The following is a 16,017-nucleotide window of genomic DNA, read 5'->3' on the forward strand; positions in this document are numbered from 1 at the left end:
TAGTCGAGTTAACTGGGCAAAGACCTCCGGGTGGAGTTCCCACTCCCCCGGATGGAAAGTCTGACGAATCAAATAATCCGCCTCTCAGTTGTCTACTCCTGGGATGTGAATTGCAGAAAAGTGGCAGGAGTGATCCTCCGCCCATTTGATGATCTTGGATACCTCTCTCATCGCTAAGGAACTCTTTGTTCCCCCCTGATGATTGATGTACGCTACAGTCGTCATGTTGTCCGACTGAAATCTTATGAATCTGGCCTTCGCTAGTTAAGGCCAAGCCAGGAGCGCATTGAATATCGCTCTCAGTTCCAAAATGTTTATCGGGAGAAGAGACTCTTCCCGAGACCATAGACCCTGAGCTCTCAGGGAGTCCCAGACCGCGCCCCAGCCTAAGAGACTGGCGTCGGTCGTGACAATGACCCACTCTGGCCTGCGGAAACTCATTCCCTGAGACAGGTGGTCTTGAGTCAACCACCAGCGGAGTGAGTCTCTGGTTAACTGGTCTACTTGAATCTGGGGAGACAAATCTGCATAATCCCCATTCCATTGTTTGAGCATGCACCATTGTAATGGTCTTAGATGAATTTGAGCAAAAGGAACCACGTCCATTGCTGCAACCATTAATCCTATTACCTCCATGCACTGAGCTATGGAAGGTTGAGGAATGGATTGAAGAGCTTGACAAGCATTTAGAAGTTTTAACTTTCTGCCCTCTGTCAGAAAAATCTTCATTTCTACAGAATCTATTATTGTTCCTAGAAAAGGAACCCTTGTGGACGGGGACAGGGAACTCTTTTCTATGTTCACCTTCCACCCGTGAGACCTGAGAAAGGCTAAAACAATGTCTGTATGAGCCTTTGCTTTGGAAAGAGACAACGCTTGGATTAGAATGTCGTCTAGGTAAGGTGCTACAGAAATGCCCCTCGGCCTTAGAACCGCTAGAATGGACCCTAGTACCTTTGTGAAAATTCTGGGAGCAGTGGCTAAACCGAATTGAAGAGCCACGAACTGGTAATGTTTACCAGAAAGGCGAACCTTAGGAACTGATGGTGATCTTTGTGGATAGGAATATGCAGGTACGCATCCTTTAAGTCCACGGTAGTCATATATTGACCCTCCTGGATTGTTGGTAAGATCGTCCGAATGGTTTCCATTTTGAATGATGGAACTCTGAGGAATTTGTTTAGTATTTTTAAATCCAGAATTGGCCTGAAAGTTCCCTCTTTTTTGGGAACTACAAATAGGTTTGAGTAAAAACCCAGACCTTGTTCCACTGTTGGAACTGGGTGTATCACTCCCATCTTTAATAGGTATCCTACGCAATGTAAGAATGCCTGTCTCTTTATCTGGTCTGAAGATAAGCGAGACATGTGGAACCTTCCCCTTGGAGGGAGTTCCTTGAACTCTAGAAGATACCCCTGAGAGACTATTTCTAGTGCCCAGGGATCCGGAACATCTCTTGCCCAAGCCTGAGCAAAGAGAGAAAGTCTGTCCCCTACTAGATCTGGTCCCGGACCGGGGGCTACCCTTTCATGCTGTCTTGGTAGCAGCAGCAGGCTTCTTGGCCTGTTTACCCTTGTTCCAGCCTTGCAGTGGTTTCCATGCTGGTTTAGGCTGGGAAGCGTTACCCTCTTGTCTAGAGGCTGCAGAGTTAGAAGCCGGTCCGTTCCTGAAATTGCGAAAGGAACGAAAATTAGACTTGTTCTTAGCCTTGAAAGGCTTATCCTGTGGAAGGGCATGGCCCTTTCCCCCAGTGATGTCAGAAATAATCTCCTTCAATTCTGGCCCGAAAAGGGTCTTACCTTTGAAAGGAATATTAATAATTTTGTTTTGGACGACACATCCGCCGACCAAGATTTTAGCCAAAGCGCCCTGCGCGCCACTATTACAAGACCTGAATTTTTTGCCGCTAATTTTGCTAATTGAAAAGCGGCATCTAAAATAAAGGAATTAGCCAACTTTAGTGCGTGAATTCTGTCCATGACTTCATCATATGGAGTCTCCTTTTGGAGCGAACTTTCTAGTTCCTCGAACCAAAAAGACGCCGCCGAGGTGACAGGAATAATGCACGAAATTGGTTGAAGAAGGAAACCTTGCTGAACAAAAATCTTTTTAAGCAATCCTTTCAATTTTTTATCCATAGGATCTTTGAAAGCGCAACTGTCCTCTATAGGAATAGTTGTGCGCTTTGCTAACGTTGAAACTGCCCCCTCTACCTTAGGGACCGTCTGCCATGCGTCCCTTCTGGGGTCAACAATGGGGAACATTTTCTTAAATATAGGAGGTGGAACAAAAGGTATACCTGGCTTCTCCCACTCCTTATTCACTATGTCCGCTACCCTCTTGGGTATCGGAAAAGTATCAGCGTGCACTAAGATCTCTAAGAATTTGCCCATTTTGCACAACTTCTCTGGAATTACCAAAGAATCACAATCATCAAGAGTAGCTAGTACCTCCTTAAGCAGGGCGCGGAGATGTTCTAGCTTAAATTTAAATGCCACGATATCAGGTTCTGCCTGTTGATAAATTTTACCTGAGTCAGAAATTTCTCCCTCAGACAGCCCCTCCCTCACTGCCAACTCAGATTGATGTGAGGGTAAAACAGATAAATTATCGTCAGCGCCTACTTGCTCATCCTCTGTATTTAAAACTGAGCAATCACGCTTTCTAGGAAATGCTGGCAGTTTGGATAAAAGATTTGCTATAGAATTATCCATTACTGCTGTTAATTGCTGCATAGTAACAAGCATTGGCGCGCTAGATGTACTAGGTATCGCCTGCGCGGGCAAAACTGGTGTTGACACAGAAGGAGAGGATGATGAACTATCCCCACTACCTTCATTTGAAGAATCATCTTGGGCAACCTTATTAAATGTGACAGTACTGTCCTTACTTTGTTTGGACGCCATGGCACAATTTGCACATACATTTAAAGGGGGAACCACCTTGGCCTCCATACACACAGAACATATGTTATCTGAAGGTACAGACATGTTAGGCAGATTTAGGCAGGCTATTAATGCAATAAAAACGATTTTATACAAAACCGTTACTGTCTCTTTAAATAACAAAAGGAACACACTTTATTTCTGAATGTTCAAGAAACTATGAAGGAAATATCCGATCTTTATAAAATTTACACCCCAGTGTCTTAATGCTTTGAAAGTATTGCACACCAAATATGAAGTTTCTAGACCCTTAAATAAGCAAACCGGAGCTAATTGTTCAATTTAACCGGTTCAAACACACTACAGTCCCTGCCACAGACTTTGATGCGGCTTTTACCTTCCTTAGGGGTTATTCACCACAGAAATAAGTCTTCCGGAGTCTGTTTCTTAGTCACAGGACTCTCTCACATAAAGTTGCATGCACTGCCTTTGGAAGTAACTGGGCAACTGAGGCGCGAAAATGAGGCCTCCTCCCTCTGCATACCAGAGTGAAGGGGCCTTTCTGACTAGATTAGGCGTTTAAACCAATGCCAGGTATAATTAAAACGTTCCCAAAAGTGTTTCTAAGTTCACAAAAACACTCCAAATGTCATAAGAATATGATATAAGCAAATCGATTTAGCCCACAATAGTGTCAACCAGTATAGAGCCCAATATATAAGCCTTTAATCTGTTACTCAGTCTAAGAAAATGGCTTACCGGTCCCATGAGGGAAAAACTGACAGTCTTCTAGCATTACTATGTGTTGTTAGAAAAGAGACTGGTCATACCTGAAGCAGATAAGTCTGCAAACTGTTACCCCCAACTGAAGTTCTCTGGTTTCAACAGTCCTGCGTGGTAGCAGCAATGGATTCTAGTTACTGGTGCTAAAATCATACTCCTCTTTTAACAGAACTCTTCATCACTTTCTGTTGTAGAGTAAATAGTACAAACCAGCACTATTTTAAAATAACAAACTCTTGATAGAAGAAATAAAACTACAACTAACACCACATACTCTTTACCATCCCCGTGGAGATGCTACTTGTTCAGAGCAGGCAAAGAGAATGACTGGGGGGCGGAGCCAGAGGGGGGACTATATGGACAGCTTTTGCTGTGTGCCTCTTTGCCATTTCCTGTTAGGGAAGAGAATATTCCCACAAGTAAGGATGAAGCCGTGGACCGGACACACCAATGTAGGAGAAATTAACATTTCAGTACTTCTCTCCAGGACACCCCACTGGGGGTGTAATTTATTCTCCTGGTTATGTTCACACAGCTCTTCCCTAGTGACTACTTAAGTATTTAATTGTTCAGTATGATATATTGTTTTTTTTCAGCAGGCCCAGCAGATTTACGTTATGTCATTAATATATTTAAAATTCATGGCATGTGAGAATGCTGCGGCCAAAACTGTAAAAAAATTATAATTTTTGGGTAGATTGTAGTAAATAATATTAAAAATGGCCCACTGACTACTGCCGTTACAGTGATCACCTTACTAAATTGTCATCAAAAGTAGCCACATGTGAATTTTTTCTTTAAAGGTGTTCACTGTTACCACAGTGATTACCTGACCATACAAACAAAATTAAGAGGGACTTGTCTACTGGAAAATAAAATGTATTTTCTAGACATGTCATTTTTTTTCTTTCATTGTGCATAATGTACTTTTAGCAACCAAATCATTGTGTGTTTTATTTACTTCTTTTTTTTTTTTTTTTATATTTTTATTGAGGATTTTACGCATAACAATAGGGTTCCAATATACATATCTATATGATACACTTTCTGATAGAATAAAAAGAAAAGATGCAGGCAGGATACAGTAAGATCATGGGAACATATTCGTGTTTACATAATGACAGGCCTCTATCCTCATTTTTTACTAGCATTATATTCATATACTTCAAAATAAAATAGGATACTATAAAAGGCTATATCTGGACAAGGAAAGTACTATTCTGTTATCTGCATCTGATAGACCTGGTTTTGTAAGTATATTTGATATTGCGAGCAAGCATATATGTCTAAGAATAAGGAGAATTTTGCTGTATAGGGATTCCATACATATGAAAAATAAAAAGGGAAATAAAATTGATGGAACAGGTTACACGTAAATAAAGGTGCTACCACTTGCTTGATATGATTTATACCTAAGGTTTCTTCCCCTGCAAGAGGTTGCTGTATCTGCAAATTAACACTGCCTGATATTAATGTTACCTACTCTGAGGTCCCTAGGGTACATTGCAGATTATAAACAGTGGCTTCAGTTGTACCAAGCAGTGTAGTTATCAAAGTTGTGTACATTCAGAGGGTAAATAGTTAATTCATAACAAAAGGATTCCAATATATATATACAGTGTACATTCTGATGAAAAATGCAAACAAGATACAATACAGTCATGAGGGACTTAGATGTGTTTGCATATTGACATGCTACTCTCCCATTTTTAACTAGCATTTTTTTTTTTTTACGTCAAAATAAACTATGATACTATAAAAGGCTAGATCTGGACATGCAGGACACTGTTCTGTTATCTACCTCTGACAGACATGGTTTTGCAAGTATATTTGAGTGGTATTAAGTGCCATGGTAAACTTATCCAAGTTATGCATATTCAAAGGATGATACTAACATTTCTAACTTTAACATTCTAGGCATGCTCCTTAAACTGAGCTAAACAGATATGCAGAAATAACAGGACGTCTCATACTGACGCTATCAGTAAAAGTTGTATCTCTATCCCCAGTGTCTCTTCAGGAAAGTCTGTTCGGGGCCTATGACCACGCGGGCTGCCAGGGGTCTGGGGTCTGTAGCTGTTAACATATTCATTTTCACCCCGGGTTCGTTTATCTGCAGGAGGTCTGATCTGGTTGCGTTTTTGCGCGTTTTGGGTATTCCTCCCTGCTCAATGTGGTTATTGCCGGGGCAGCCCCCCGTCGCCGCTCTCCACTATAGGTGTCCTCCATAATTTGAGAGCCCATTATTAAGGATCTTGCTGGAGCCTTCAGAAAATGCGCCCTGTTCAGGACACTGCACGGACACGTCCCCCTACTTTATTTTTAAAAGATCTGATTTGCAGTACTGTTCCAAGACCACCACTAGTCTATTCTCTTTCAAATTAGGGGTCTTGGAGCTTTGAAGCTGATATGGGAGCCGAGATTGAGGGGTTAGAAAAACCTGCCACATCCAGCTCCATTGCAGCCACTGGTAAATCCTGGCCCAGCCCCTTTGTGACATAACTACATGCGTACATGGTGACGTTAGCCAGCACTCCCATGAAGCCTTGGAGTACCTCCCACTAGGCAACCAATGGGTGGCCTAATGGGCGGTTCGCCGAAAACAAAATTTATGCTTTCCTGATAAATTTCTTTCTTTTGCGATGTACAGAGTCCACGGTTTCATCCTTACTTGTGGGATATTATCCTTCCTAACAGGGAGTAGCAAAGAGAGCACCACAGCAGAGCTGTCTATATAGCTCCCCCCTTAACTCCACCCCCCAGTCATTCGACCGAAGGCCAAGGAAGAAAAGGAGAAACTATAAGTTTTCAATAAAAAATACTATCTGTCTTGAATAGACAGGGCGGGCCGTGGACTCGGTACATCGCAAAAGAAAGAAATTTATCAGGTAAGCATAAATTTTGTTTTCTTTTGCAAGATGTACCGAGTCCACGGTTTCATCCTTACTTGTGGGATACCAATACAAAAGCTTTAGGACACGGATGAAGGGAGGGACAAGACAGGAACCGAAACAGAAGGCACCACTGCTTGCAAAACCTTTCTCCCAAAAATAGCCTCCGAAGAAGCAAAAGTATAAAATTTGGAAAATTTGGAAAAGGTATGAAGCGAAGACCAAGTCGCAGCCTTACAAATCTGTTCAACAGAAGCATTGTTTTTAAAAGCCGATGTGGAAGCCACCGCTCTAGTGGAGTGAGCTGTAATTCTTTCAGGAGGCTGCTGTCCAGCAGTCTCATAAGCCAAACGGATTATGCTTTTCAGCCAAAAGGAAAGAGAGGTAGCCGTAGCCTTTTGACCTCTACGCTTTCCAGCATAGACAACAAACAAAGAAGATGATTGACGAAAATCTTTGGTTGCCTGCAAATAAAACTTCAAAGCACGAACCACGTCCAAGTTGTGCAACAGACGTTCCTTCTTAGAAGAAGGATTAGGACACAGAGAAGGAACAACATTTTCCTGATTGATATTCCTGTTAGAAACAACCTTAGGGAGGAACCCAGGTTTGGTACGCAAAACCACCTTATCAGAATGGAAACTAAGATAAGGCGAGTCGCATTGTAATGCAGATAGCTCAGAAACCCTTCGAGCTGAAGAGATAGCAACTAGAAACAGAACTTTCCAAGATAGAAAGCTTAATATCTATGGAATGCATTCAAACGGAACCCCCTGAAGAACATTAAGAACTAAATTTAAACTCCATGGCAGAGCAACAGGTTTAAACACAGGCTTGATTCTAACTAAAGCCTGACAAAAACCCTGAACGTCTGGGACATCAGCCAGACGCTTGTGCAATAGAATAGACAAAGCAGATATCTGTCCTTTTAAGGAACTAGCTGACAATCCTTTCTCCAATCCTTCTTGAAGAAAGGACAAAATTCTAGGAATCCTGATCTTACTCCATGAGTAGCCTTTGGATTCGCACCAAAAAAGATATTTACGCCATATCTTATGATAGATTTTCCTGGTGACAGGATATCGAGCCTGAATCAAGGTATCTATGACCGACTCAGTGAAACCCCGCTTTGATAAAATCAAGCGTTCAATCTCCAAGCAGTCAGTTGCAGAGAAATTAGATTTGGATGCTTGAACGGACCTTGAATCAGAAGGTCCTGACGCAGTGGCAGAGTCCACGGTGGCAGAGATGACATGTCCACCAGGTCTGCATACCAAGTCCTGCGTGGCCACGCAGGTGCTATCAAAATCACTGAAGCCCTCTCCTGTTTGATTCTGGCAATCAGACGCGGAAGGAGAGGGAAAGGTGGAAACACATAAGCCAGGTTGAACGACCAGGGTACTGCTAGAGCATCTATCAGTACAGCCTGCGGGTCCCTGGACCTGGATCCGTAACAAGGAAGTTTGGCGTTCTGACGAGACGCCATCAGATCCAATTCCGGTGTGCCCCATAGCTGAACCAGTTGAGCAAACACCTCTGGATGGAGCTCCCACTCCCCCGGATGAAAAGTCTGACGACTTAGAAAATCTGCCTCCCAGTTCTCTACCCCTGGGATATAGATCGCTGATAGATGGCAAGAGAGAGTTTCTGCCCATCGGATTATCCTGGAAACTTCTATCATCGCCAAGGAACTCCTTGTTCCCCCCTGAAGATTGATATAAGCTACAGTCGTGATGTTGTCCGACTGAAATCTGATGAATCCAGCCGAAGCTAGCTGAGGCCACGCCTGAAGAGCATTGAATATCGCTCTTAACGCCAGAATATTTATCGGTAGGAGGGCCTCCTCCTGAGTCCACAAACCCTGTGCTTTCAGGGAATTCCAGACTGCACCCCAGCCAGTAGGCTGGCGTCCGTCATCACTATAACCCACGCTGGCCTGCGGAAACACATTCCCCTGGACAGGTGATCCTGTGACAACCACCAAAGAAGAGGGTCTCTGGTCTCTTGATCCAGATTTATCTGAGGAGATAAATCTGCATAATCCCCATTCCACTGTTTGAGCATGCATAGTTGCAGTGGTCTGAGATGCAAGCGAGCAAACGGAACTATGTCCATTGCCGCTACCATAAGTCCGATAACCTCCATACACTGAGCCACTGATGGCCGAGGAATGTAATGAAGAGCTCGGCAGGTGGATAAAATCTTTGATTTCCTGACCTCCGTCAGAAAAACTTTCATGTCCACCGAGTCTATCAAAGTTCCCAGGAATGGAACTCTTGTGAGAGGAATAAGAGAACTCTTTTTCACGTTCACCTTCCACCCATGAGATCTTAGAAAGGCCAACACTAAGTCCGTGTGAGACTTGGCTAGTTGGAAAGTCGACGCTTGAATTAGGATGTCGTCTAGATAAGGCGCCACTGCTATGCCCTGCGGCTTTAGGACCGCCAGAAGGGACCCTAGCACCTTTGTGAAGATTCTTGGCGCCGTGGCCAACCCGAAGGGAAGAGCCACAAACTGATAATGCCTGTCCAGAAAGGCAAACCTGAGGAACTGGTGATGATCTTTGTAGATAGGAATGTGTAGATACGCATCCTTTAAATCCACGGTGGTCATATATTGACCCTCCTGGATCATTGGTAAAATAGTCCGAATGGTCTCCATCTTGAAGGATGGAACTCTTAGGAATTGGTTTAGGATCTTGAGATCTGGAATTGGTCTGAAGGTTCCCTCTTTTTTGGGAACCACAAACAGATTGGAGTAGAAACCTTGTCCCTGTTCTGCTTTCGGAACTGGGCAGATCACTCCCATGGTAAAAAGGTCTTCTACACAGCGTAAGAACGCCTCTCTTTTTGTCTGGTTTACAGACAATTGAGAAAGATGGAAACTCCCCCTTGGAGGAGAATCTTTGAAATCTAGAAGATACCCCTGGTTTACAATTTCTATGGCCCAGGAGTCCTGAACGTCTCTTGCCCAGGCCTGAGCAAAGAGAGAGAGAGTCTGCCCCCTACTAGATCTGGTCCCGGATCGGGGGCTACCCCTTCATGCTGTCTTCGTGACAGCAGCAGGCTTTTTGGCCTGTTTACCCTTGTTCCAAGCCTGGTTAGGTCTCAAGGTTGGCTTGGATTGAGCATAGTTCCCCTCTTGCTTTGCAGCAGGGGAAGAGGAAGCGGGACCACCCTGGAAGTTTCGAAAGGAACGAAAATTATTTTGTTTGGTCCTTGTCTTATTTGACTTATCTTGGGGGAGGGCATGACCCTTCCCCCCAGTGATGTCTGAAATGATATCTTACAGTGCAGGCCCGAATAGGGTCTTACTTTTGAAAGGGATGGTCAAAAGCTTAGAGTTTGATGACACATCAGCCGACCAGGACTTAAGCCATAACGCTCTACGCGCTATAATGGCAAAACCTGAATTCTTTGCCGCTAACTTAGCGAGATGAAAAGCGGCGTCTGTAATAAAAGAATTAGCTAGCTTAAGAGCCTTAATTCTGTCCAGGATATCATCTAGTGGAGTCTCCACCTGAAGAGCCTCTTCCAGAGCCTCAAACCAAAAGGCAGCTGCAGTGGTTACAGGAACAATGCACGCTATAAGTTGAAGAAGAAAACCTTGATGAACAAAAATTTTCTTTAGGAGACCCTCTAATTTTTTATGTATAGGGTCAATGAAAGCACAACTGTCTTCAATAGGTATAGTTGTACGCTTAGCCAGAGTAGAAATAGCTCCCTCCACCTTAGGGACTGTCTGCCATGAGTCCCTCATGGTGTCAGATATGGGAAACATTTTCTTACAAACAGGAGGGGGAGCGAACGGAATACCTGGTCTATACCACTCCTTAGTAACAATGTCCGAAATCCTCTTAGGGACCGGAAAAACATCAATGTAAACAGGAACCTCTAGATATTTGTCCATTTTACACAATTTCTCTGGAACTACAATAGGGTCACAATCATCCAGTTTCGCTAAAACCTCCCTGAGCAATAAACTGAGGTGTTCTAGCTTAAATTTAAATGCCATCATATCTGAATCTGTCTGAGGGAGCAACCTTCCTGAATCAGAAATCTCACCCTCAGATAGCAAATCCCTCATCCCTACCTCAGAACATTGTGAGGGAATATCGGATACGGCAACTAAAGCGTCAGAAGGCTCAGCATTTGTTCTTAACCCAGAGCTACTGCGCTTCCCTTGCAACCCTGGCAGTTTAGATAAAACCTCTGTAAGGGTAGTATTCATAACTGAGGCCATATCTTGCAAGGTGAAAGAATTAGACGCACTAGAAGTACTTGGCGTCGCTTGTGCGGGCATTACTGGTTGTGACACTTGGGGAGAACTAGAAGGCAAAACCTGATTTCCTTCTAACCGAGAATCATCCAATGCCAAATTTTTATAAGTCAAAATATGCTGTTTGCAATTTATAGACATATCAGTACAAGTGGGACACATTCTAAGAGGGGGTTCCACAATGGCTTCTAAACAAATTGAGCAATGAGTTTCCTCAATGTCAGACATGTTTAACAGGTTAGTAATGAGACAAGCAAGCTTGGAAAACACTTTATTTAATGAAAAAAACACAATTTTCAAAAACGGTACTGTGCCTTTAAGAGAAAAAAAGGCATACACAAACTGCAAAACAGGTTAAAATTGCATAACATTTTCTGAAATTTTAACAGTGTATCCACAAAGCTTCAGAAATATTGCACCCCAAGTAAATAGGCAATAAACCCCAAAATGAGCAAACCGGATTGATAAAACCCAAAACCGGTACAAAACCCCTTTCAGCACCTTGCCACAGCTCTGCTGTGGCGCCTACCTGCCCTTAGGGGACGAAAATATGAGAATAAAGCTTTGTTTAGGCTCCAGAAGAGTAACAAGACCTCTGGAAATGCTGCTTGTCTGTATAACTAAATGCGCAACTGAGACGCGAAAATAGGCCCCGCCCATCTCACTCGATGTTGCTGGGGCCTACACCAAATCCATCAAACCCTGTGGGTTATAAAAACCCCTAAATAAGCCAAATGAACCCTCAAACAGATGTCCCAGCATAAGAATAAAAATGTTTACTCCAAGACACACAAACATTTGCTCAATATATCATCAAACTGAGTGCCCCATGAAATTAGCCCATTATGCAAGCTAGAAATGCCTCTTATAAACTAGGATTACTGCTTACCCTTCCCCTAATGGGGAAACTGTCAGCCTTTCTGAGTTAACACAGTCTCTGCAGAAATTATGACTGAACATACCTCATTGCTGTATAGCAAGAAACCGTTCCTCACACTGACGTTTTCCTGTACTCCTCAGCTTCTGTGGGAACAGCAGTGGACCTTAGTTACAAATGCTAAGATCATCATCCTCCAGGCAGAAATCTTCATCTATGTCCTGCCTGAGAGTAAATAGTACAAACTCTTGATTGAAGATAAAATAAAACTAACAGTTTAACACCTCTTCTCTTTACCCTTCCTGCTTAGAGCCAGCAAAGAGAATGACTGTTTTCTTTTTTTCTTGCAAAAGAAAACAGAGTTTGATCGTCAATCCCCCTGCATGACAAAAAGGACTCATAATGCGCATCAAACGCTTTACAGTACATTTAGGAAACATCTGGATAAATCAAGTCCATTGAACCGTGTTGTTAAAGGGACATAAAACAAAAAAAATATTTTATGATTGAGGTACAAGATACAAATTTAAACAATTTTCCAATTTAGTTCTATTATCCAATTTGCTTCTTTCTCTTTGTATCCTTTGTTTAAGAAACAGCAATGCACATGGGTAAGCCAAGAATATGAGACCCATATGTGTAGCCACTAATCAGCAGCTCCCGAGCCTACCTAGGCATGCTTTTCAATGAAGGATACCAAGAGAACAAAACCAATTAGATAATAGAAGTAAATTGGAAATGTGTTTAAAATTGCATGTTTTATCTGAATCATGAAAGAAAAAAAGTTGGGTTTCATGAACCTTTAATCATAAAATGTATTTACTATGGTAACATGGTCATATATTGTTGTGAAAAAAATAAATAATATTAATATTAAATAGCTCCTTTAGACTCCAGCTCACCTTTCCACTGACAACAATAAGTTTGGCTTACATATATTGTCTTCACCACAATCCAGCAAAATATGAGCCTATGAAATAAAAAATAGATATACAAATTATTAAACAATGTTTATGTAGCAATAGTGTACAATTAACGGCTAGCCATAATGGAGAGCTGCTTACATTTTTGAATTCTGAATCTCACAAAGAAATTGATCAGATTTGCTCACTTTTATTAAGCCACCTGGGCTGAACCTGATAGGTTATATAAATCCTCCTGGTCTGTGGCCCTCATGGACCAGAGATGGAAAACCCTGCTAGAGAGGACTTATTCCAGTCAAAGGTTAATTAATTTTTGCAATTTTTTATTTAATTTTAGGGCAAACTTTATTAGTTACAATTTAGTTTCATTTATTCAGAATATGGTTTTCCTACCAAGAGAACACCAAGCTATACAGAGTTGATGCCATTACAGACTAAATTAAGCAGTCTAATGAGAAGATAGATAATCTCTTTATTACCTATTCCTCAGTTGTTTTGCATAACCAACACAGTTATTTTAATATACTTTTTACCTCTGTAATTACCTTGTTTCTAAGCCTTTGCAAACTGACCCCTTATTTTCAGTTCTTTTGACAGACATGCATTTTAGTCAATCAGTGCACACATGAACAAACTCCCTCTGTCTGTGAAAACTGTCCAAATGCATTCAGATAAGAGGCAGTCTAACGACTTTGAAATCAGCATATTAGCCTACCTAAGTGTAGCTTTCAATTATGAAAACCAAGAGAACAAAGCAAATTTGATGATAAAAGTAAAATTGGAGAGTTGGTTAAAATTGCATGTCCTATCTGAATCATGAAATTTTCATTTTGACTAGACTGTCGCTTTGAGAGCACTCTCACTCCACTACAAACAACTTGAGGGTGCTTGGGTGCATATTATGCACTCACTCTTTATTTGTGACGCTTTGCAGAACAACTTTTCCCTTCCTCTGAAGAAGCCGGGAACAGTTAGGATTCACAGCAACCTGGGAGATCAGGTCAGTTTTGCACAGTGCTTATTGTGATAGCTTCCAGATTATAGTTAGGGATACAGAAAAACTCTCTACCTGGTTGGTCATAGCAAACAGCCACAAGGAGCAGAGCAGATGCATTTGATGAAATAAATATAAATGTACCTCAAAGAAAAATGTGTGGTTTTGTTGCTATACAACGGCACACATTGCTCTTGCTACTTTCTGTGTAGTGGTTCTATTTTAAGAGCTCACCTAAAATCTAGCCCACAATATGTAAAACAGCAGACACGTGTAATAATAACACATATTACAAAATAAGGTTCTTTTAAAAGATTGATAAAATTAATAGGTTTCTGAATTCTGCACATTTAAGAAAATATAGTAGTTTATATTTCAAAACTTTTAAATGAAACACAATGGGAAGAAATAAAAGTTACCTGTTTAGTTAGAGCAGCTGGAGTAACCTGGTTCAGGATAGGCAAAAGCCCAGATTTATCAACAGCAGATTTATAATCCATTTGGTATTCCATAAAAATCGAAATTGGTGTAAGCTTGTCCCTAAACTCTGAATCTTCCTAATTTTGAAGAAAACAAATATTTTTAATTAACCTTTACAAAAGAATCCATACATAAGATTGTAAACGTTGGTTTCAATCTGTACAACAATTAAACGAAAAAATAAAAACCTTGCAAAATGATTTTCCCTTAAACAGTGAGAGCAGGGCCGGCGTTTTGTATTAGGCAGCGTAGGCTGCTGCCTAATAGTGCACCAGCAGGGGGGCGCTGAGAGGAGTGCTGAATTGCCGACTGCTGCCCTATGATAAAAAAAAATTACAAGTATTTTTTATTTTTTTTAAATTTGATCTGTCTCTTCTGTGTGCTGAACCCCCCCGCTGCATTTATAGCCCATAATGTAATTGACTGTGTTTACATAGTTCAGAACATCACACACACACCGCGACGGACAGTCAGAGCCAGAGGAGCTCAGTGGAGGACTAGTGGTGATGACGAGGGAGGCGGAGCTCAGCTCACTTGCGTTGCGCAGCACAGACACAGCCAGCCAGTGAGTGGCTGACTCTAGTCTGACTGAGAGTGACTGGCTGCCTACCTGATGACCATCTCCATCTGAGCCACATGTGAGGAGGTGTGAGCCTGCGCTGCACAGATCATAATCAGATCCCATGACCAGGCAGAAGAGAGTGACTGGAGAGTGAGTGAGGAGGACTCGTCTCTCCAGAGAGCAGCAGCCAGCAGGTTACGGTAGGATTAGGAAAAAAATCATCATGGATGGGTGGCAGTGAATGTGATGGGATCATGGGGGGGCGTGGCGGGGGGTCTCGACTAGACAGTCAGTTAGTCTGACCTGAGGTCGGAACGGAAGCCTGACACGGTCACCTAACTGTATCTGTATGTAAACTGCAGCAGCTGGTTAACATTAAGGCCATGTGATGTATTCAGTCTCCTCATTTTTTCTTGTACTTTTCTGGTCCTGATGCCATGTTCCCATGTAACACAAAAGGAACAGTGCCCAATACTAAAGAGAATAAAGAAACAGTCTGAATCTTCTGCCGCATGACAGAGAAAAGCTCATTGACGGAAGTACAGTTGAGTTCTCTAATAGTGGGGGTACAACTCCCAGTAAAAGTTATAAAATACAGTTCACAGTTTATGAATTCAAATAAGCCCCATGTATATAAATCTTATACTCCCAATATAAAAAATATGTCTTCTTGTATATACAGGTTAAGTTATTTAAACAATGTTTATTTGAGAGGCTGGTGTGAGGCAAATAGGTCATTGACTGTTATTTATGTGTTGCTGAGTGATACTATCTGTTTCTGTGTAAAATACAGCTGTAGGTATTGTTGGTATTTAAGTATTTAGAGGTGAAAAGTGAAGGATATCTGAGTATTTTGCCTTTTATGTAAAAAGTCTGCAGTATCACTTTATTTTAAACATCACCATACAGCCAGTGTATGTGCGTATATATATATATATATATATATATATATATATATATATATATATATATATATATATATATATTTACACACATATACATATTATATATATATATATATATATATACATATATATTCACACATACACTTTATATGTATATAAAACACATTATATATATATATATATATATATATATTGTTTTAATTGCTATGCGGTGCAACCACTGTTTGATGTGTTATGTGGCATTACCATTGTCTGATTTGTTATTTGGCGCATCCACTGTTTGATTTGATTTGCTTTGATGCGCTACCACTGTTTGATTTGCATGTAGCCATCAATTAGCAAGAGCTATTCAGATGCTCCTATGCTTACATTCCTACTTTTCAAATACAGATAGCAAGAGAAGGAAAGAAAATTGATAATAGGAGTAAATGAGAAATTT

General features: G+C 41.4%; 1 protein-coding gene across 1 annotated transcript in view; it reads right to left on the reverse strand.

Moving 5' to 3' along the window:
- The window catches only part of ITGAV (integrin subunit alpha V), a 242,984-nt gene that overhangs the window by 94,796 nt on the left and 132,171 nt on the right, over window positions 1-16,017 (reverse strand). The window contains exons 18-19 of the mRNA XM_053698539.1: window positions 14,051-14,188; window positions 12,617-12,684 (exon numbers count right to left, since the gene is read on the reverse strand). Of these exons, the coding sequence (XP_053554514.1) occupies window positions 12,617-12,684; window positions 14,051-14,188 (206 nt within the window). The remainder of the gene's footprint in view (window positions 1-12,616; window positions 12,685-14,050; window positions 14,189-16,017) is intronic.

This window comes from Bombina bombina, chromosome 1 (assembly GCF_027579735.1).
Source record: "Bombina bombina isolate aBomBom1 chromosome 1, aBomBom1.pri, whole genome shotgun sequence".
Taxonomy (NCBI): domain Eukaryota; kingdom Metazoa; phylum Chordata; class Amphibia; order Anura; family Bombinatoridae; genus Bombina; species Bombina bombina.